The sequence below is a fragment of the Lagenorhynchus albirostris genome, chromosome 14 (genome assembly GCF_949774975.1).
Source record: "Lagenorhynchus albirostris chromosome 14, mLagAlb1.1, whole genome shotgun sequence".
Taxonomy (NCBI): domain Eukaryota; kingdom Metazoa; phylum Chordata; class Mammalia; order Artiodactyla; family Delphinidae; genus Lagenorhynchus; species Lagenorhynchus albirostris.
In genome coordinates, this window is record NC_083108.1 from 62055010 (window position 1) to 62076752 (window position 21743).

General features: G+C 61.6%; 4 protein-coding genes across 10 annotated transcripts in view; 2 read left to right on the forward strand and 2 right to left on the reverse strand.

Annotated features, from left to right (window-relative positions):
- Positions 1-555: 555 nt before the first annotated feature.
- Positions 556-10250, forward strand: ESS2 (ess-2 splicing factor homolog). 4 transcript variants are annotated; one of them, XR_009534759.1, is made up of 11 exons: positions 556-707; positions 1738-1906; positions 1998-2099; positions 2959-3084; positions 3867-4036; positions 4141-4258; positions 4535-4668; positions 5296-5398; positions 6831-6940; positions 9102-9303; positions 9712-9852. XR_009534759.1 is itself a non-coding variant. In XM_060121278.1 (11 exons), the coding sequence occupies exons 1-11, from the start codon at positions 573-575 to the stop codon at positions 9989-9991; spliced, it is 1563 nt and encodes a 520-aa protein (XP_059977261.1). In that variant the 5' UTR covers positions 556-572; the 3' UTR covers positions 9992-10250. The 4 variants fall into 4 exon arrangements, 3 of the variants coding, with proteins under 3 accessions (XP_059977261.1, XP_059977263.1, XP_059977262.1); XM_060121278.1 differs by having other exon boundaries at positions 9188-9303; positions 9712-10250; XM_060121280.1 differs by lacking the exon at positions 4535-4668 and having other exon boundaries at positions 4175-4258; positions 9188-9303; positions 9712-10250.
- Positions 10251-11940: 1690 nt separating this feature from the next.
- On the reverse strand, positions 11941-13034 carry TSSK2 (testis specific serine kinase 2). Its single transcript, XM_060121338.1, is given in 2 exon segments — positions 11941-11979; positions 11982-13034. Coding segments are annotated over 2 exon segments (1092 nt in total).
- Positions 13035-17259: 4225 nt separating this feature from the next.
- Positions 17260-18536, reverse strand: TSSK1B (testis specific serine kinase 1B). Its single transcript, XM_060121002.1, has one exon. The coding sequence runs from the start codon at positions 18534-18536 to the stop codon at positions 17430-17432; it is 1107 nt and encodes a 368-aa protein (XP_059976985.1). The 3' UTR covers positions 17260-17429.
- A 2399-nt stretch (positions 18537-20935) lies between these two features.
- DGCR2 (DiGeorge syndrome critical region gene 2) overlaps positions 20936-21743 on the forward strand; it is a 69090-nt gene continuing 68282 nt past the window's right edge. Inside the window, exon 1 of one of the 4 annotated variants that reach the window (XM_060121699.1) lies at positions 20936-21195. In XM_060121699.1, coding sequence (XP_059977682.1) covers positions 21117-21195 — 79 coding nt within the window. In that variant the 5' untranslated portion in view covers positions 20936-21116. The remainder of the gene's footprint in view (positions 21196-21743) is intronic. The other 3 variants (XM_060121698.1, XM_060121701.1, XM_060121700.1) reach the window with 3 other exon arrangements.

A 21743-nucleotide genomic window follows, 5' to 3' on the forward strand; every position in this document is an offset into this window, starting at 1 on the left:
TCGTTCTGGGGCAGAAATTGTTTGACATAATTTACAACCTTTTGGGAAGACATGATCTTTCGTGAGAAATGCTTAGACAATTTTCTTGTCCATTTCAATGAGGATTAGCCTTCTGGGAAGCCAACTCTGGCACTTAGGCACCAGACATTTCTTTTCTTGCATAAACTTTGAATAAAAAGTTTGAAACATATATAACCAAAATTTCGGAAGCGTATTTTTTTAAATAACATAGAAGCGTATATTGATTATTTGAGAGAAATTGGAATTCCAAGGCTTCCAATTCCGTAGTGCTTTAATTTTTCACGACTAGCGGGAGCAACACGCCCCTAGCCCCTACCGCAGCGCCCCGTAGCTCCCACAGCCCAGATACTAAAGACCAGAGCAGGGCGGGACGAAGACTACAACTCCCATAAAGCTCAGGGCTCATGGCGACGTCACACGGAGCGCGGGCCGGCCTTCGAAACGCGCGGCTACCCCATTGGTAGGGCTGTTTCAGGCGCCTGCGCAGTTGGAGCGCCCCGCCCCCCCAGCCTGCGCCGCGCCTGCGCCGCCGGGGCGGTGCTGGGATAGCGATGGAGACGCCTGGCCCTGCGGTCCGGGCCGTGCTGGTGCCCGCGGCGTCCGGGACCCGGAGGAAGCGCGCCGCCGGAGAGGCCGGTGCTCCGACGAGCAGGCAGCGGGTCCTGGACGAGGAGGAGTACATCGAGGTAGGACTCGGCGTGGACGCCAGCGATTTCCAGGCCACGTCCCTGCCCCGGGCTCCCCCACCCCGCGCTCCCCCCGGGTCGCTCCCTGGGTACCGACGCTCTTGTCCGCTCGCAAAGGTGGAGCAGCCCGAGTCTCTGCCCTCAGGATGTGGACAGTCGGGGGGACAAACAGGCACAGTGTGGAGCGAGGTGTCCCTGCTGTTAGGGAGCAGAAGGGGCGGATGTGTCTGTACGCCTTGGGGGGTGGCGGGTGTCAGGGAAACAAGGTTCTATTAAAGGGTAAGTAGGAATTTGGGAGGATGGCGATAAAGAGGGTTTCTTGGAGAGCGATAATGGCAAGTGTTAAGGCTGGGGGTCCTGGAAACGGGCTGCCACTATGGTAGCATCATTGAGCGGGTAGGCATCCCACCGCCCTTGAAGTAGGAGGAGCTGGCACGGGACTGGGAGGAAGTTGGTTAAGTTTAGGAAGCTCCTGAGATGTGCAGGTAGATGGCGTTAATGGGCGGCTGGGCGTACAGAAGTGCAGCTCAGGGGCAAGTCTGGCTGGAGGTGCGAAGCTGGGAATCTCCACCAGTGCTGGTGGTGGGATGACTGGCTGAAGGCATCCCGGTGAAGGATTCAGACTGGAAATAGGAAATCATGGGTGGAATGCAGGTGGCAACACGCACATTGGTCCAGCTGGTGTGGAGGTGGAGCCAGTGAAGGAGAATGAAATTGACCAGTTAGTGAGGGAGAGGGAAGGCTTTGAAAGTGCACCCAGTGGGAGTTCCCTGGTGGTCCAGTGGTTAGTACTCCATGCTCTCATTGCCAAGGGCCTGGGTTCAATCCCTGATAGAGTAACTAAGGTCCCACATCCCACAAGCAGCATGACGTGGCCAAAAAAGAAAAACAAATTACAGCACTACGTTCCGCCAAGTTCTGGGGATTCTTGGTCTGGACAGAGGTTGAGGGCCTCACACGTACCCTGTGGGCTGAGTGGCAGAGGAGAGGCAGATGGGAGCTCTGACTTATGTTCTGATCGCGCCTTTAGGGCCTCCAGACGGTTATCCAGAGAGACTTCTTTCCTGATGTGGAGAAGCTGCAGGCACAGAAGGAGTACCTGGAGGCCGAGGAGAATGGAGACCTGGAACGGATGCGCCAGATCGCCATCAAGTTTGGCTCTGCCCTGGGCAAGATGTCCCGAGAGCCCCCTCCGCCCTGTAAGAGGAGTCTTGTGGGGGGGCGGGAGGGGACTCCCGCTGAACTGTTGCTTCAGGCTCCCTCCAATCCCCATCCCCTCTCTTCCCCCAGATGTGACTCCAGCCACATTTGAAACCCCTGAGGTGCACACAGGCACTGGGGTGGTGGGCAGTAAGGCCCCAGGCCGGGGCCACAGCCTGGAGGACGGTGATGGTGAGTGAGCGCCCATTTCCCTCACGCTGTTGGGTTTGCCTGGGGACCTTGTCTGTGGGGCCCTGGGGTGCTCAGGGGAAGGCTGCTTCTTGTCCCTGAGGGTCTCTCCTTAAAGGGCAACCCATGGGGTCTAAGAGGCAGAAGATCTGGGTTCAGCTCCCAAACATGGGGGTCATCTGAGCCTCCAGCCCTCCTCCGTGGCATGGGAATCTCGCCTCCCCTCTTGCTGGCCTGCTCACTGTACCAACCTCTGTCCGGGGGGGCGTCATGAGCCTGGGGCGGGGGCTCCTTCCCTCACTGCTTCCTTCAGATGCCTCAGGGCCTCTGCACTTGCTTCTCCTGAGCTGGTCGCCCCCTGTGGGTGACTGCATGGCTGCTCCTTCTCTTCCTTCAGATCTCTGCTCAGATGCTGCCTATCAGGGAACCTTCCCTGACCTCCCAGCGCAGTCACTCACCCTGTTCTCTGTGATTTGCCACCTGGCTCTGTTTTCTTGCTGGAGGACACGCCAGTTTAAAAGGCGTTTCTGTTTGTTTACCATTTCTCCCTCCACAAAAGCAGGTCCTTTTGCTCTCGTCTGCATGCCCTGCACCTAGGGTGTGCCTGGGCCTCCGGGTCTCCAACACGCTTACTGGAGTGTAAAGATTCATCCTGACTTTTCTGGGAAGCCTTCCCCAGAAGGAGCATCTTGGGCCCTGTGAACAGTGTGCCGTGGGCCTCCTCTCAGTCGGTGCTTCATCAGGGGTGGACATGTGTGTGTGTAGATGGCCATGAGCTGCTCTCTACTAGCGTCGCATCCACAGCGTGCTCCGCTGGCACTGGTGCCCTGTGCGAGCACATGTGTGACGTTTTCTGCTCCAGAACCCAGCCTCCTGCCAGTCACAGCGCGTCCTGTGTGTCCTCAGAGCGTGGTTCTCCATTGCGATGTGGCTCGAGAATCACAGACTGTTGGCAGATTCCTTTCCTTTGAATCCCCCTTATTTTTCGGTAAATGCAGGAATCCCCTGAGTAACCTGAGCGTAGGCACCACGTAGTTCACGGTTGCAGGCGAGGGGACTGAGGCTCAGGAGGGCAGTAACCTCTGCAGGTCCCAGAGCTTTTGGTGGCGGGTCGGGATCTGAATGCCCACCTTTCTGACACTCGTCTTGACCTTTTAGGCACAGTGCTTTGCACGCTGCCTGGCAGGTGGTAGGGGGTGGAGTAGAGGCCCTCCCCTGTTGTCCTCACTGCATCTGCACTGCTGTATGCAGTGCTGCACCACCTCAGCGGGCTGCCCTGGCAGCGGCCAGGGCGGCCCGGGGTGTGGCCCAGTGCCTGTTAGGTGCCTACCCGCCCACTGCTAGATAATACAGGGTCCTTGCCATCAGGTCCGCTAGCAGGTCACGAGGCTTAGGTGACAGTCATCCCCCTGTAGCACAGATACCAAGAAGGGAGGGAATCAGGATAAGGGACAGGGGGACAGTCCAGGGTTTTGGAGGCAGGACCTACAGGACAGGCACTGTTTTGGTGTGGGAGGACCCCCTGTGATCGTGCTGCTCTAACGCCCGACGCCCCCTCCCGGCCTGAGTCAGAGTGCACTCTTCACTGCTATGCAGCAGCTGGGAAGGGCCCCTGGGGGCTCCCTGGGCAGCTGGGGGAGTTGATTCCCCCCAAGGGGGTGTTGTCTGGCAGTGTGGGTTCTCACAGACAGACCCACGACCAGAGGCAGGGTTCCTGGGACCGAGTGACTGCATGATGGTTTCATGTCACCTGCCCACACCCCTGCACAGGAGAGGCCACAGAGGAGGAGGAAAGGGAACCCCTTCCCAGCCTGGACGTCTTCCTGAGCCGGTACACAAGTGAGGACAACGCCTCCTTCCAGGAGATCATGGAGGTGGCCAAGGAGAAGAGCCGGGCGCGCCACGCATGGCTCTACCAGGCCGAGGAGGAGTTTGAGAAGGTGCCCTGGTGCAGGGTCAGCGGTACCCACTCGGGGTGGGAGTCCCCGGGGCCAGGGCCCAGGGCCGGGGGTCCTCCCTGACCCGCGCTCCCACCATGACGCAGAGGCAGAAGGATAATCTCGCGCTCCCGTCGGCAGAGTGCCAAGCCGTGGAGAGTGGCCAGGCTGGTGTGGACACCTGGAAGTACAAGGCCAAGAACTCCCTCATGTACTACCCAGAGGGTGAGCGGCGGGCCGGGCGGGGGCGCAGGCTGGGGCCGGAGGTTTGGATTGGTTTTTGGGAGTGTGTGACTGTGCCCCTTGTACTCTGGGCCTTTGGGGGTCCCGGTCCGTTTCAGGGCAGGCAGGTTCACCTGCGGAGTCTGCGCGGTCGTGTGGCTCCCCCAGCTGAATTCAGGCTGTGCTCCGTGGGGAACCAGCTCCTCTCCCTCAGGCCCTGAGCGAGGGGCAGGGGGCCTGCTCACCCTGACGCTGAGGTGATTCTGCTCCCACTGCCAGGCGTCCCTGATGAAGAGCAGCTCTTTAAGAAGCCACGGCAGGTGGTGCATAAGAACACCCGCTTCCTCAGGGACCCCTTTAGCCAGGCCCTCAGCAGGTCCCAGCTGCAGCAGGCCGCTGCCCTCAACGCCCAGGTGAGGGACCGGGCCAGCGGGGTGGAATGGGCATCCTCGCCTTTCTGGTCCTGGCCACCCCCATACGTTAGGACTGTCCTTGGGCTCAGCAGGGCTCGGTGGTGGGGGTGTGTCTGGGTCCCAATGTGGCGAGGTCTGAGTCTCTTCTTCATTTGTGGAGGCTTCAGTCAGACACGTTCTGTGGGTCAGGTCTGTCCCAGTTCCCGTGGGGTGGGCTGGGCTCGGTGTGGCGGACAGCAGAGGTTCCTGAGCCCGGATTTATTGCAGGGCAGTGACTCCGGCCGTCATGGCGTTGAGGAGGTGGGAGGTGGGGGGCCTGTTTTGGAGGCTTTTACAGGTGCCTTGTGGGAGCCATCAGAGCACAGTTGCCCCAGTTAGCATAGCCCCCCGCAGGGCCCTGAAGTCAGTAGCCCCTGAAGGTGACGCATGTCAGGTGTGGCTCGGCATGGAAGGCAGAGGTGTTTCCTTGCTTGGTTGCTGCTCTGATGGGTCCTCAAGGTCCTTGCAAGGGCCAGGGTCCACCTCGCTTCCCCTGGGTCTGCACCCAGGAAGGGGGGTGTGCAGCCTCTGCCCGTCAGCCAGCGGGGACGGCCTAGGCCCCTGACACCACCTCTCCTCTCGCTCCAGCACAAACAGGGCAAGGTGGGCCCGGATGGCAAGGAGCTTATCCCCCAGGAGTCCCCTCGTGTGGGCGGATTTGGATTCATTGCCACGCCTTCTCCTGCCCCTGGTAAGACACACGCCCGCTGGTAGGACGGCCTTGGGGGAGGTGGGCGGCCCATCTGGCCTGGCACTCCTGACACTCCCCTGGGTCTGCACCATGCCTCATGTGACTCAGGCCCAGGGTCCCATCTGTGCCAGGGCCGAACAGGGCTGTGGGTGGCTGGGCTCTCAGACAGGCCTGACCTGGGACGTGTGGGGCCAGCTGGACTAGCTGGTCTAGCTGGGTGGTTCCTGTGGCTCGCCCTGAGCTCAGCGGGACAGACTGGCCTGGTGAGCAGGCAGAGGGGATCTGGGGGGAGGCCAGTAAGTCCAGCGGGTGCTGGGCAGGCGGCCTTTTAAAAAAAATTTTATTTATTTATTTATTTATTCATTTATTTAATTTTTGGCTGCATTGGGTTTTAGCTGCTGCACGCGGGTTTTTTCTAGTTGCTGAGAGTGGGGGCTACTCTTTTTTTTTTTGGAGGGGGGCTACTCTTTATTGCGGTGCATGGGCTTCTCATTGCGGTGGCTTCTCTTGTTGTGGAGCGTGGGCTCTAGGCACGCAGGCTTCAGTAGTAGTGGCACATGGGCTTCAGTAGTTGTGGCTTGCGGGCTCTAGAGCGCAGACTCAGTAGTTGTGGCACACAAGCTTAGTTGCCCCACGGCATGTGGGATCTTCCCGGACCAGGGCTTGAACCCATGTCCCCTGCGTTGGCAGATGGATTCTTAATCATTGAGGCACCAGGGAAGCCTCTGGGCAGGCATCCTGCATATGGAAGCCAAGCTCAGTCTGCAGGAGACTGGGTGCACCTGGGCCTCCAGGGGCCATGCCTGGCTCTTGCAGGTGGGCAGGACGGTCCTGAGGGGTCGTACAGGGCCATGTGCGCTTCCCTCAGGCCACCCGCCTTGTGCCACTGGCCTGGGCTGGGTGTCCCTGTCAGTCTTGGGTAGCTTTTCCTAGTTCTGGGTCTCACGTCAGCAGGTGTGCGGTGCTCACAAATCTAAGCCCAGAGATCACAGCAGGCGCATGAGACTCGGGGTGGCCTCCTGGGCACACCTGCTCTCTTTCTGCGTCCAGTGACACTGGTGGGTGCGCCATGGCAAGGGCCTGTGGAGGCACCTCGGTTTTCCCAGGATCCTGGGAGGTTTGGGAGCCCTGGAAGGCCCTGGGTCTCCTCCCTGCAGCAGGGTCCTGTGACTGTCCTCCGGGGGCCCCCTGGCCCTGTGCTAGGATGGGGGTCTAACTCACCCAGCCCAGCTTCTCTGCGAAGCCCCCTACCCCAGGCTAAACCCCATGGTGCAGGGGCATGGGCTGGCCTTGATGTTTCCCTCCCAGAGGTCAGAAGTGCCGGGTTCTGGTCCTGGGAAGGAGAGAGGGCAGCTGCTGGCCTTGGTGCTTGTGAGCTGTGACCTGCATCCAGGTCCCAGGCCTGAGCTGGCTGTGGGCTCTCCATCCGCAGGTGTGAACGAGTCCCCACTGATGACCTGGGGGGAGGTCGAGAACACGCCCTTGAGAGTTGAAGGATCTGAAACGCCCTACGTGGACAGGACGCCAGGGCCAGCCTTCAAGGTGGGTCACGGTGGGAGCAGCACGGGTGGACGCAGGGCCTCCTGAGCACCCATAGCTCCGTGCACAGCGGATGGGCTGTACACCTGGGCAAGCACTGCACTTCCACGTAGGACCGGGCACTGAGGACAGGCGTGGGCGGGTGACTGGGTTGGGGGAGAGACTGGGGCGGGGGTGTTCGAAGCACCAAGGCAGGGAGCTGCTGGGGCCGCTGTGAGCCTGCAGGCCCGGAGGATGGGGCTGTTTAGAGATGAGGGGCGGTCTCAGGTGGGCTAGGAACTCCTGCTGTGCTGCAGCCTGAGGGCGGGAAGGGTCCCAGAATCCTAGTGTCCGTGGGATGCGGCTGTGTCCTCAGGAGGGCTGTGTCCTTGCAGAGAGAGGCCTCTGGTTACGGGAGAACCAGATCAGGCGCCCCCAGCCCGGTGTCATAAGCAGTCACAGTTGAGATTCACAAGGCCTGGAGCCCAGGAGGAAGGCCTTTTGTGGGCCAGAAAGGCAGGCGAGGGGGCTGGGTGGCAGGTGGTTTGTAGGGATGGGGTGGCCTGGGAAGGCGCCAGCGAACTGGCAGGCAGGTGGGGCCCCAGAGCGACATTGGGAAGGCAGGTCCCTGGTCTGCACACAGTTTGTGGGGAAACTGAGTGATGGGTGTGGTTTGTGGGGGATGTCCCCAGAGCCTTGCGCGTACTGTCGGGTGCTGGGGGGGGTTGCTGGTGGCAGAGGTGGGTGGTGCCACAGAGGCTGAAGGCTGCAGGGTCACGTCATCTGCTTTGTAACCCCAAAGAATGGGGCATGGAATTTGGAATTCACATAGGTCTGCAGAGGAGACAGGGTCACGGGTCTCCTTAAACACAGCCAGCACCGATGTGGAATGCAAAGGAAAAAGTGTCAGTCACTGTAGGGACAGAAACATACGATCATAGGAGCGACTGGCTTGGAGAGAAAGCACAGACCTGTGCGGCAGAAACCTGGTGGCCGAGGGGCGGGTGCTTCCCCAGTGCAGGGGTGATGCGTGGCCAGACAGCGTGCGCAGGGCCCGGGCACCTTGGTTCTCAGCCTGGGATGCGGCGACAGCCGAGAAAAACTTGCAGGGGGATGTGTGCCGTCAGGCGTTGAAGTGAGCCACCCTTGGCAGGTGGGTCAGGCCTGAGCCTGGTCCCAGCGCCCAGGCAGGATTTGGGGCACCGTGCTGAGTGTGTGGAGCTAGGGTAACAAGCCAGGCCCTCAGTGTGCACAGCAGGATGAGTTCCGGAAAGATGGAAAAGTTGAATGTTAAAACAGCAAATGTTAAACCTCAGAATAACATACCGGTCGACGTTTAATGTGATGTTGAGGCAAAAAGGCTTTCTAAACACGACAGCAAAGGGAGAAATCACGAAGGGAGTCGGGGCTGCATCGCGCTACGGGAAGATGACAACCCCGAGTACAGCGGAAAACATCAAAAGTAAAACTACAAGCAGATAACTGAAGAGAAATCTGAACGGTGTACGTTAATGTAGCCAACATAGATGAAACTCCTGCAAGTGAGAAAGGAAACAAAAAACCAATAGAAAGACAGGCCCAGGGACTTCCCTGGTGGTCCAGCGGTGGAGAGTACGCCTTACAATGCGGGGGGCGCGGGTTAGATGCCTGGCTGGGGAACTGGGATCCCACATGCTGCGGGGCAACTAAGCCCACACACCACAACTATTGAGCTCACGCACCTCAACCAGAGAGCCCGCGTGCTGCAAACTACAGAGCCCACGCACCCTGCAGCCTGCACGCCACAACTAGAGAAGAGAAAAACCCGCATGCCACAACTAGAGAGAAGCCTGTGTGCCACAATGAAGATCCCCCATGCCTCAACGAAGATCCCGTGTGCCACAACTAGGACCTGACGCAACCAAAAAGAAAATAAAGTTAAATAAACAAATCTTTAAAACAAACAAACAGAAAGACAGGCCCACGATACATTTCTTGAAGTTCTCTATGGAAACGCAGAGGCTGGTACACCCTGGCAGTCAGACGAAAGCATACTGAAACAGGCCCTTTTCCTGGAAGGGGGTCACAGGTGCCTGACCGGGCAGTGCCGGCTTCATGAAGAACCCAGGCGGGCCTTGGGCGGGTGGGCAGCTCAGGCTGGCTGGGGGCTTTCAGGGGCAGTGATGGTGGGCTGTTGGGACCGCAGGGGCCACGGGAAGAGGCCGGCGCCTCCGCGGCAAGGACTCCCTGGCTGGGTAGTGGCCCAGCCCCCCCACGCCTGCTGTCTTTTAGATCCTGGAGCCGGGCCGCAGGGAGCGTCTGGGGCTGAAGATGGCCAACGAGGCTGCCGCCAAGAACCGGGCCAAGAAGCAGGAGGCCTTGCGGAGGGCGACGGAGAACCTAGCCAGGTGAGGGTGGCCCGGCCCCTGCAGTGGGTGCTCTCAGGGCCGGGGCCTGTGGCCGTCGCTCTGGCTGGAGCGGTGCCCTCTCCGCCTTGTGCACAGCCTCCTCCTCCCGCGTACCTGCGGGGCGCCTTTAGGCCCGTCGTCCCCACTGAGCTCCTGTCCACCCCGTGGAGTCGGTGTTATCACTGCCCTCGGAGAGGGTTGGGGTCCACTGCAGCCCCTCAGCCGAGGGAGCCACACCCCTCGACTGCAGGCTCGGGCTCACTGTCTGGGCCAGGCCATCCAGGTTCCCACCCAGAATGATCACGCATCTCCCGGGAGCCTTCTTGTGAGGCCAAGGGAGACCCTGCTGCAGGGGGAGCCTGGTCGGGCCTAATCCTGCCTCTCACCCACCCCGTCCTTCCGCTGCAGCCTCACCCCCAAAGGCCTGAGCCCAGCCATGTCCCCAGCCCTGCAGCGCCTCGTGAGCAGGACGGCCAGCAAGTACACAGACCGGGCCCTGCGTGCCAGCTACACACCGTCCCCAGCACGCTCTACCCACCTCAAGACCCCAGCCGGCGGGCCCCAGACCCCGACGAGCACACCGGCTCCTGGCTCTGCCACACACACCCCCCTCAGCCAGGATCCGGCCTGCATCACGGACAACTTGCTGCAGCTCCCCGCCCGGCGCAAAGCCTCGGACTTCTTCTAGTCCGTCCTGGGCTGGGCCCGTGGGAGCTTCATGGAGCCCTCAGGGCAGCTCTCTGCCCAGGAGAGGACTATGGCTTTCTGGGGACCCAGGCCTGAGCCCGAAGCAGCGAGCATCCCAGGAGACCCAGGAGACACGTGCTGGGCTGGCACAGGACATGCCCTGTGGCCTTGGGGAGCATCCCAGGGCCTTGCTGACATGCTTTTCTATCAAACCCCAACCTGTTCCTATTTAATCCTCATTAAAGAATACCTAGAGCTCAGCGGGGCTGCCTCTCCGCCCTGTGGCCTGTGCACCCTGGGGTCACCCTCATGCCTGCATTGCACCTGCATCCTGCACTCAGGACTGCGGCCCTCCCGGGAGGAGGCTGCTGGTGGTGACCCTCGGAGGGTTAGGGTGTCCAGCCTTTCTTGCTGCTGCCTGCGTTGCTTCCGGTGGTGCCCTCAGGGCTGGGGACCTGCCTCTGAGCTGAGCTCACAGCCCTTTGGTCCGCCCTTGGGGAGGGCAGAGCCCTTGGCAGTTGTGCCCCAGGTTTTCCTGCATGAAGAGCTGGTCCCTGATCCTCCTGCCGCCAGGTTCACCCGGGCTCTGGGCCCAGGTCCACAGCCTCCCTGGCCAGGCCTGACCTGCGTGGTTTGCTGGTGATGTAGCTGCACAGGTCCTGCATGTGAGGCTGCTCCCGTGGGAGGCGCCTTCCCAGTGGCCTCAGCCATCACCTCCCAAGCACCTGGCTTCCAGCTCAGGTGGGCAGGGCCGTCCCCATGTCCCCTCCCTCCCTTGCTCGGGGCTTCAGGCCCTGCCTGCCACGTGCTGCTGGGTTGCCGGCCTCACTCCGTTGTCACCCCACCAGTGAGACCCCCATGTAACAGCAACCTGGGCCACAGTGTCACAAGCAGTGGGACTGGGCTCCACTTGGACCCGAGAGCGCTGTGGGCACCACGGGCGGGCACCTGCCTCCGGGCCTGAGGGTGTTGGTGCCTGACCCCGGAAGTCTTGGGGCCAGCTCCTCACAGGGAGGTGGGCTGGCTCCCAGACAGGCTCTTTAGGCCCCAGGTGGGGTCGGGTTGTGCTCAGAGAGGCAGCCTGGGGTCTGCTCAGATGGGAACCCCTCGCGCTTTGAGCACGCGCACCCTGCAGTGGGCCATCCTCATGCTCCCTGGAGGCTGCCTGGGCACCAGCTGGCCTGCGCTCCTCCTCAGGGAAGTCCTGCAAGTTCCTGGGAGCCAAGTCCTGGCTGTGCCCTGTGCCCCACCAAGGGGGCGGTGCTGGGACTGTCCAGGGTCAGGAAAGGGCCGCTTTGGGTGCTTTATTCTCCATAGAGAAGGGTGGGTTTGGCCCTGAGGGAGCCCCCAGCAAGTAGGGGGTGGAGGTCTGGGTGGGTGTGAAGGAGATGTGGGGCACTGTCCAGGCAAGGCCACAGAAGACCAGGTGCTGACCACCTGGCGGGGATGGGGGTGATGGCTGATAAAGCATGAGGGCTGCTTGGCGGGGATAGGGGCAGGGGGAATGCCACTGGAAGTTCTTGGCTTTGGGGTCTCCCATTCCCAACTGCAGGAATGAAGGGAGAGGGGGGTGTTGAGGAAGGGCTGCCTGAGTGGGGGCTGGGCAGGGTCGGGAGGCACGTGGGGGCCTGGCAGGCGGGCGGCCGCGGAGTCCTTGCCCATGAGGCCTGACCCCCACTCCAGATCCCCTGCGCCGCAGGGAGGGGAGTGCTGAGTCCTAGAAAAAATGACTCCTCGAGGCCTCTCTGCTGCATACACTCTGTGGTTTATTTGGTGGTCAGGATTTAACGTCTTTGCTACTAAGTGGAAGAAAGCTAATAGAACGTAATCAAAATAATGGTTTAATTGACGGATTTTACTCGTTCTTGCACCTGTGCCTTCTTCAGCTTCTACCTCCTACTTAGCTTATGGGGTGCTCACCATGCCATGCCCCCCAGGCCCTCTGCACCGCTAGGTGCTCGCCTTCCCCACCTCGGCTCCGGAGACGTGAAGTGATGGTCCTTCGCCCTGGAGGTCTCAGCCAGCCGGTCCTCCATCCTGTCCACGTTCTCGGGCACCACCAGCAGCTGGTGCTGGGTCTTGGCCCCCAGCTTGTGGTCGAACTGGTGCTCAGGCCAGTGCTCGGGCCGCGAGCCCAGCTGGGTGTCCAGTTTGCATTCAGCCCGGTACTTGCCTTCACCCTCCCTCTTGAAGGAGGCCAAAGACACGGTTTTGGGCTTGGGGGACTGCAGCCATGAGTGGCTGAGGATCTCGTCGATGCACAGCCGCCGGTTGACGTCCGGCTGCAGGATGCGGTAGATAAGGTCCTTGCACTCGCCTGTCAGGTTCTTGGAGCACGGGAAGTTGACGCGATGCTCCTTCTGGATGCGCAGCATCTTCTTGATGTCCGAGTCATCATAGGGCATGGAGCCACAGACCATGATGTAGAGGATCACGCCCAGGCTCCAGATGTCATACACCTTGGGCTGGTAGGGGATGCCCTGCAACACCTCGGGGGCCGCGTACGCCGCCGACCCACAGAAGGTCTTGCTGAGGATGATGCGCCCACTGCTGTCCCGCAGGCAGCGCTTGGAGAAGCCGAAGTCTGACAGCTTGATGTTGAAGTCCTTGTCAAGGAGAAGGTTCTCACACTTGAGGTCTCGGTGGACGACGTCCAGGTTGTGGCAGTACTTGACGGCTGAGGACAGCTGCCAGAACATCTTGCGTGCCACGTCCTCGTGCAGGGCCCCCCGGCACTTGATGAACTCGAGTAGGTCGCCCTGAACTCCGAGCTCCATGATGATGTAGATACGGCCGTCGCAGGTCTCAAAGATCTCGTAGGTCTTGATGATGGAGTGGTGGTTGACGGTCGCCAGGATGTCCATCTCCCGGGGAAGAAATCTCTCCACAAAGTCCATGGGAGTCTTCTTGCGGTCGATGATCTTGACGGCCACGTTGAACTTGAGGCGCTCGGAGTAGGCGGATTTGACTTTTGCGTATGAGCCCTTGCCCAGGTTGATGCCCACGATGTAACCCTTCTTCCTTAGGACTGCGGCATCATCCATGGTGCCAGGAGCGTCTGGCGCCACTGCCCTCTACATCCCCTCCCAACCTGGGCCAGCAGGCATTGTCCTCATTTGCACTGTGGGAAGCCGTCTGGCCGGTCTGGGCCTGCACTTGGAGGTGTGGAACACCCAGCATTGTCCCCCTACATGACTTCAGCCTGTGAAGTCATAAAGCCAGGCTGCCCGGAGTGGGGACTGGCCGGGGACAGGCCCTGGAGCCCTGGAAGTCAGGCTGGCCTGGCAGGAGTGCTGTTCCCTGCCTGCTGGAAGGAAGCTGGCGCCCAGGACTATGGTGACCCTCACTGCTCTTCCTCCTCGCTGTGCTGCACTGTCCCGAGTCAGGCCCAGGGGACCGCCCAGGTCCAGCCAGCATGTGGGTTTCTCTTTCCTGGATGTGGGGACTGACTCTGCAATGGCCTCTGTCCCATGAGGGCCAATTTCCTGACCCTTCTTTGAGGTGTGATGAGCACCCCCTCGGGGGCTGTGTCTTCGGAACCTGCCATGCTGGGGAGGGACTTCGCTGGTCCGGCCAGGCTGGTGGTGGTTCCAAGCCTGGGAGACAAGACCAGCTGTCCGGGGAGCGGGGGTGGGGTGGGGGTGGGTCAGTGCTGTGACGGCGAGCAGGGCGTGCTTGGGGCAGAGGGCAGCTCAGAGGCTGTGAGTGCCCAGCGCGGCGGCCCGGTCCCCAGTGGGCTGGCAGATGCACGTTCCGGGATGGGTGGTGGTGGTGATAGGTCCAGGCAGGGAAGGGCGTGGGGGAGGGAAGGCCGTTCTGAGAATGGCTGAGTCCCAGAGTTAGGAGGAGGTGGAGGAGAGGGTGGGGGGACAGCTGCTGCAGGTCCCGGGGCAGGAGCGGCCAGAACCCAAGTCCCATTTTAAGATGGGTCCTGGAAGAGCACATAGGGAAGGGGCTTTGGGGTGAGCAGAGGCTAGCGCCTGTGGCCAGGCACGGGGAGGCTGGACCAGGCAGGCCCACGGGGAGGGAGACCGGCAACAGAGGGAGACTGGGTTCTGGTGCGTTGGCCAGTGAGTGGGCGGGGCCTCAGGTGGAGCCTTGGTGCTGCGGTCCCAGGGGTCTTGGGGGACGGCAGCACCCCTAGCACTGACAGTGAAGAGCAAGCACCTGGGTGAGGGGGGATCCTGAATTATGTCGCTGGGACCTTTGTGAGCTGTTGGAACCCTGGGAGGGCACATCTTTGCATCTCAGACTGTCTTTACCCCTGGAAACAACGTGGAAACCCTTTTGTTCTTGCTTTGGGAAACGGGGCCTCCTGTAGCATCTCCTCGGGTGTTTCGCAAGCCCTGCTGTCCACTTGTCTGTCCTCTGTAGCGCGTTGCCAGGACAGGAGGCGTGCCGTGTGTGTGCTCAGTTCTCCGGGCGTTGGGGGAGAGGAAGTCCTGTTTGTGGGTGGGTGGGTGGGAGTGACTGTGGAACCCGCATGCAGGGGATCAGCAGGGCTCCCCCAGGTGCCGACAGGTGTGTTGTCCTGGCCGGAGCACAGCGCATGGACACACCTGGAGCGTGGAGAGCTCCCTGGCAGGAGGTCTGTGTGGAAGATCTCAGCGCAGGGCAGCCGGGTCCAGATGCCAGTGGGAGTGACTGGGCTGATGCCTGCCTTTCTCCTGGGGGATTTGGTAGAAATGACCAGAACTTCACTCCTTTGTGTCACAGAGGGGCCAGCTGCGAGGCCCCCAGGTCAGGCCCCAGAAGCCAGGCACCATCCCCACCTGTCTCCCTCGCCCCCAGGTCTCTGTCGGGGGCACCCTGCACGTCTGCCCTCTTGGCCGTCCCCACCACCTGCTTTCCCCTTTGTTGTGGGTTCTGCTCCTCCACACCCGCCCTTGCCCAGGACAGTGTGGCCTCCTTGGTTCTTGGGGGACATGGATGGAGGAGGCATGTGCCAGCGGACCTGCCAGGCGTGGAGCGGGCGGCTCTGCCCAGGATGTGCACGCAGGGGCAGGGGCTGCTGGTGCGCTGGGTTGGGGGGATGTTAGAATGGATGGGGGCTCAGGGTTCTCCTGGCTACGGGCCTGTGGGTCCCAGACCTGCAGACCCTGGGACGCCCCCCGCGGAGCTTTGGCCTCTATTTCTCCACTCCATGGCATTCGAGGGTCAGCCTCAGGCCCTGGGTGACATGAACAGAACCTTGCTTTTTTTGAGCCCGGAGGCCAGGGAGGTTGTTACCCACAGTATGAATGCCCTGCGGCTGGGCCGTGACACAGGGATATGGAGCTGTGAGGTCAGAGAGCTGGGGCTGGACTCAGGGAGGCTGGAAGGCTGAGGTCTGAGGTCAGGCCACACGGAGGAGGACGGGGACTGCAGTGCGTGTGATGGTCAGCGCATCAGCATGGTGAGGTCATGCATAGTGAGAGCATGCGGGGGCGGGAGGGAGCACGGTGGCCACATTGAGGGTCTTGATCCTAAAGCTTCGGGATCAAGGGGCTGAAAGGGTCTAAGCCCAGGCCATGTGCAGTGGAATAGCTCACAGGAGTAGCCCGGCATCTAAGGCCACCCGGCATCACGCACCTGGGCCTCTGCTCCGCACTGTGTGATTTCTGGCAGTTGCCCCACCCTCTCTGAGCCATCTCCCCACCTGTAAAGCACACAGTAGGTGCACCTTCCTGAGGTCCCTCCTGCCCAGGCTTGCCTCTGGGCTGGGCTGCAATGAGTCGCTCCCAGGCCCCCTTTCATCACGCTGCCCTCTGCCCCAATGACCTCACTGATGACGGAGGAGGTTCACAAGCCTCCTGGGACGTCCCCACCCCCGCTGGCCCCATGGGCTCTGGAATTCCACTCTACTGCTAGGCGAGCTGTGTGACTCTGGGCTCCCGGGTCCTCCAGGACTACTCTGCAGCGGTTCTGTCCTGGGCCTTGGGCACTCGTAGGCCTGCCCTGGCAGAGGCCCGCAGAAGGCTTTGTGTGTGGAGGCCGTGGCCCCTTGGCCAAACCTGGAGAGATGGGCAGGGCTGCAGGGCTGCGTCCACAAGCAGGGCTATGGCATATGGCAGGGGGCTGGGAGGCCAAGAGGAGGCCAGACCTGGGAGGACCTCAAGGGCTAGGTGTGGGGATCCTTCCCGCAGGCAGTGGGAGCCAGACTGGGTGCAGAAGGAGGGCTCTGGCCACCGTGGGCGGCGATGGGAGAACAAGGACGGGGGCCTAGGTGGTGGCTGAGCCTTGACACATGGGGATGCGCAGCTCTGGGGACACAGGATGTGTGGAGGTGGCTGTGGGGAGACGGAGGAGTCAGGCAGAGGCCACGTCTGGGGCACTCACTGGACCTCACGTCTCCCAAGACACCAGCAGGGGCGGAAGGAGAGGCGAGCCTGAAGGCTCTTGTTCTCTTTATGTGTTAAACCCACAGGTTCATGCAAGGTTATCAGGCGCACGTGCAGATCAGGAGGAGAAAGCAGCTGCCGCGGCATAACCAGGGTGAGGACAGCGTGAGAACCGGCACGGCGGGCCCCGCAGTGCCCAGCAGCCAGCGATGCGCACGCGGGCCTGCTCCCTCTGCAGATACCATGGCCGCAGGCCAGGCACGTGTGCGAAGGACGCCTGTGCCCTCCTGCTCGCCAGTGTCCACTTATCTGCTTTGGCAGGAGCGTCACCCCTGGGAGAGACTGGGACCAGAGGGGAACAAGATGTGTTCAGACCACACAGTGACTGCGGGACATGCAGGCTGGAGAGGGGCTGGCCATGTAGCAGGGCCCCTGCTGCCAGGGGATGCCCATGAGGCGGCATGACTCAGGGCGCTGTCGGGAACTGGGTGCTGGCAGGACATGGGGGACCCTGGAGCCAGAGCAGAAAGAGCTGCCCACGGGGAGGGGCTCGAGGGAGGCTGGTCTGCCTGCCTCTACAGGTTCTCCCCACCGGCAGCCTTGTGGGGCTGTTGAGGACCCAGGCCCCGTGGGAAAGGCCCCCGCCTCCCAGCCCTCCTCTGCCCGCAGCCACCTGCTCTTCGTGCTCCTCTCCAGACCAGCATCACACTCATGGGCCTCCCTCTTGAAGCAATGTCTTCCTTACTCAGCTTTGCTCCGGTCCAGGGCCTGAGGTCATGGTCAGGGCTGGGCACACAGGGCTGTGTTTGCCCAAGCGGGAGGTGAAGCGCAGCGCGGTCTGAGAGTTGGGGCGGGGGGAGTGCAGGATCCTCTCCCTGGGCGACCAAAGCCCGCAGGGCAAAGACACCGACCTCGGGGTCTGCAGTAATATAGTGATTTATTGCTTCTTTAGCCACATGAGTTACCAAGGTCAAAGGGAGGGGGAAGAAACTGACGAAAATAGCGGCTCATCTGGGACTGTCTTCCTTCTCGGCTTGTCCCTTGGCTTCTTTGGAGCTCAGGCTTGAGGCCATGAACTCTAACTCATTTTCTGCCGGCCCCCTGGGCCGCGAGAGCTGACTAGGTGTGTGTCTCTGAAGGCTGCGGGGGGGCCCCTTCCTTGATCTCCTTGCTGGGCTGCTTGCTGGTGAGGCCCATGGCCTCTGACTGCTTCAACACCTGCACTGCCAGTGCCTCCTCCTCAGGTCTTGTCTCCGCCCAGGCCTTGGGCCGGGCCTCTTCCCGGGTCTCCAGCTTGGTGGCAGACTTCTTGTCGGAGCTGGGCTCAGGAGTCCACGGGTGCTCGGTGGCCCGAGAGCTCTCCCCCTCCTTGTTGATGGCTGCAGAGGACAGGCCCCAGGCCTTGGGCTGCACCCAGCAGTGGCTGAGGATCTCATCTATGTGCAGCCGCCGGTTGACGTCCGGCTGCAGCATGCGGTAGATAAGGTCCTTGCACTCGCCCGTCAGGTGCTTAGAGCGCGGGAAGTTGACGCGATGCTCCTTCTGGATGCGCAGCATCTTCTTGATGTTGGAGTCGTCATACGGCATGGAGCCGCAGACCATGATGTAGAGAATCACGCCTAGGCTCCAGATGTCATACACCTTGGGCTGGTAGGGGATGCCCTGAAGCACCTCAGGGGCCGCGTACGCCGCCGACCCACAGAAGGTCTTGCTCATTGTCAGTCGGCCGCTGTCATCCCGCAGGCAGCGCTTGGAGAAGCCAAAGTCAGACAGCTTGATGTTGAAATCTTTGTCGAGGAGAAGGTTCTCACACTTGAGGTCTCGGTGGACAACATCCAGGTCGTGGCAGTACTTGATGGCTGAGGACAGCTGGTGGAACTTCTTGCGCGCATCGTCTTCCTGCAGGGACCCCCGGGTCTTGATGAACTCAAGGAGGTCGCCCTGGACCCCGAGCTCCATGACAATGTAGACCTTGCCGTCGGAGGTCTCAAAGATCTCGTAGGTCTTGATGATGGAGCGGTGGTTTAGCATGGCCAGAATCTCAATTTCCCGGGGAAGGAATTTCTCCAGGAAGTCTGTGGGGGCTTTCTTGCGGTCGATGATCTTGACCGCCACGTTGAACTTCAGGCGCTCAGAGTAAGCAGATTTGACTTTAGCATACGAGCCCTCTCCCAAATTGATTCCCATGATGTAGCCTCGTCGCTTGAGGACGGCAGCATCATCCATGGTGCTGGGAGCACCCAGTGCCCCTGAGGCTGCCCTCTACATCCCTGCAGGACATGGGCCAGCGGCGTCCTCATTTACACTGTGGACAGAGAGTCCTCTGGCCTGCCTCCTAGAGGCCAAGACTCTGGGGTGGAACATTCGGCATTGTCTCCCTGGTGACTTCAGTGGGTGAAGTCATAAAGGAGGACTGCCCTGGGGAATGAGGCTCTGGCCTGAACCACTAAGACTCGGAACCCTGGAAGGCCGGCCAGTGGGCTGCAGCAGACAGAAGGCCAGCTGAGCATGGCCTCATCCTCGGCTGGGACCCAAGGTAGCAGGGGGATGTGGGGAATGCATCGGTCAGCCCAAGCCTCCAAACCAGAGCCAGGCCTGCTGGTGGAGCGGCGGGTTTATTTCTGCAACCCGGGGTACCCCTGGAAATCCAGGGCAGGCAGTCCCATCACTCTGGGTCTCAGCAGGAAACAGGAGAGACACTCAAGTTAGGACTGTCTGAGGAGGGTTTAATAAGGGGATGATTTACCAACATGGAGCAGAGTGTAGAGAACCCTGAGTAGTAACGGACCGCTGGAAGAAGGGTGGTTGCTGGGACCTGGGAAGAGGAGTACAGGGAGGGCCGACTTGACAGAAGCAGTGATCTCAGGTGGAGGCCACAGGACCCCACGGGGTGGGGGGGAAACGTCCCTGACCTCTTCTCCCTCCCTGCAGCCCTAAAAGCCCTTGATAATGTCCACGCAGGCAGCCTGCTGGCTGCACAGCAAGGCCGAGAAGGGGGAGGTGGGTCAGGAGGGGCAAGGATCCTGGCCCAGTGGTCAATGCAGTTTAGGAAGCTGGGGCTCTGCCCGCTTGCTGTGTGGTCTGCTGGACTTTTCACTTTCCTGTGCTGCTCTCCTCATCCGAACCTTTGCTGGCCGGCTCTGTGGGGTACAACCGGCAAGGGTTTCTGCTCTTGGCTGTGAGTTCCCTCCTGGGGGTCTGACCATCCATAGCCCTGGCTGGGCTCCCAGGGCAGATCTGGGACTGGGGGCAGAAGGTGGGCCTGGACTCCTCTCAGTGCAGCAGCTTCTCCCGGGAATGCTCCCTGAGGATGTGCTAACAGGGCAGCATTGGACAGGGATCGCCGTTTCCACCAGCAGTGGGGCCCCTCTGCTGTGGGCCCCTGTTGTGTGCCACGCCCTGAGGGGACAGGAGTGGGCAGGTCTGGCCTAGCCTTGGGGTTGACTTTGGCCATATCCGTCCAGAGGGAGTGGGTGCCTCTCTCAGATGACCCTGAATGTCACAGGCTGGAATCCTGGGATGCTCGGGAGGACCATGCCCTGAAGGGGCTTGGGGTGACTGCTCCTGGAGAGTGATTTGGTGGGCTGGAGGTGGGCAGGGCAGGGCTGGGTGCCCACCAGCCTTGGCCCTCCCCCTTTTCTCTGCTCCCATCCCCACCCTTTTCCCCACCCTCTTCCCCACCCTGACACCCTGGGCAAGCACTTGTGTGCACAGCTGGTGGTCCTTTCTTTGGAGGACTTGCTCCTCTCTCGTCAGGGACACCCCACCTACTGTGTACCCTCCCATGGTGACAGGTGCGCGGCCAGCGCTCGGAGCGCTGTCCCTGGCGGCTTCCCTCCGTGCAGACGGGCCTGCTGTGGCTGCAGCTGTGCTGCGTCCTCCTGTCCCCGCTGTGCGGGCAGCGGCGTTCCTCCACAGGGGGCTTTGCTCCGTCTCTAGGATCTGGGCTTCCCTGTCAGCTCTCCTTGTGTGACCCTCCTTGAGGCTACTCCCTCATCCGTTTGAAACGTTTCAGTTGTATGTGCCCGTGAAGCCACACCTGCGTGTTCCTCACGAGGTGGAACCACCTCCGGAACCTCCTCAGGGTTAGGCCGGGTCCCTCCAGTTTTCCTCATCCCTCTCCGCAGCGGTTCGGCCTTTAAAAGACGACTTTGGGGCGCACTCTTGGGCCACTGACCGGACCTGGGGCTGCAGGTGCACGAGATGTTAAGACGCTAGGTCTCCCAGGGCCCTCTTCACCCGGTGCCCATCCCCACCCCGCCCACCGGCTCCCGTGCGCCCCGCCCCTCCATTCAGGCCCCACCCTCCATTCAGGCCCCACCCCTCCATTCAGGCCCCGCCCCAGGACCGCCCCTGCCCCTCCACGCCCCGCCCCTTCCGTGTCTGTCATCTCGGCCCCGCCGCTGAGGCTCCGCCCACGAGCCTTTCCTCTCTGCTCAGCCAATGGCACCTTTGACTCCTCGTAGTTCCGCCCCCGAAGGGCCCACCCCTCAGCCACCGCCCCGCCCTTGGGCCCCGCCCCTTCCGGCCACTGCGCATGGGGAACACGCAGGCCCCACCCCCTCTCGGCGCTCATTGGCCGGCGCGGGCGGCGCGGGCGGGGGCGGGGCGGTGCGGACCGAGCAAGACGGCCGCCATCTTGCGCGGGGCCAGAGTCGGAGCGCGCGCTCGTTCGCGGCCCCTGGATCCTAGTCCCGCAGCGTCCTCGCCTGGCCTGGCCCCAGCCCGGCCCGACCCTCGGCCCGGCCCGGCCCGGCCTCCCCGCGGGGTCGCGCGGCCGCCCCGGGGACGATGAACGGAGGATAAATGGTGCCCAAGGCAGACAGCGGTGCCTTCCTGCTGCTCTTCCTGCTGGTGCTCACGGTCACCGAGCCGCTGCGGCCAGGTGCGCAGTGGTGGGGGCGGGGGCGCGGGCGGGGCGGGGGGCGGGGGCGCTGGGACCCCTACCTCGCCGGGCCCTCACTTTGCGCTCGGCGGTCGACGGAGCGGGAGCAATGGGGGTCAGGCTGGGGGCCGAGGGGGCGGCTCGGGGCACCTGGAAGCTCCTGGCTGGTCACGGTCGCTCGGCCCGGGAGCCGCCGAGCCGGGCACCGGGGGTGTTCCTGGTCTGTGACCCTCAGATGCTTTTGGAGCCCCCGGGGGCTTGCGTTTTCTGAAGGAAGCCTGTGGTGGGGAATTGGGATCGCGGCAGCAGAAGGTCCTGGACGATCCTTATCTCTTTCTGATGTACCTCCTCCTCCAGCGAGAAATCAAGACCCCAAATGCAGGGCCGATTTATCTGTCAGGCACAGGAGGCCGGGGGTCCAAGGTGATTTTGGTGGACTGTAAAAATGTTTTCTTTTACAGTCAGCAGGAAAAACCCCTAAACTTTCAGGTTGAAGGAAATACTGTTAACATGCACATATAAATACATTCGTTTATATATTGGTGCAG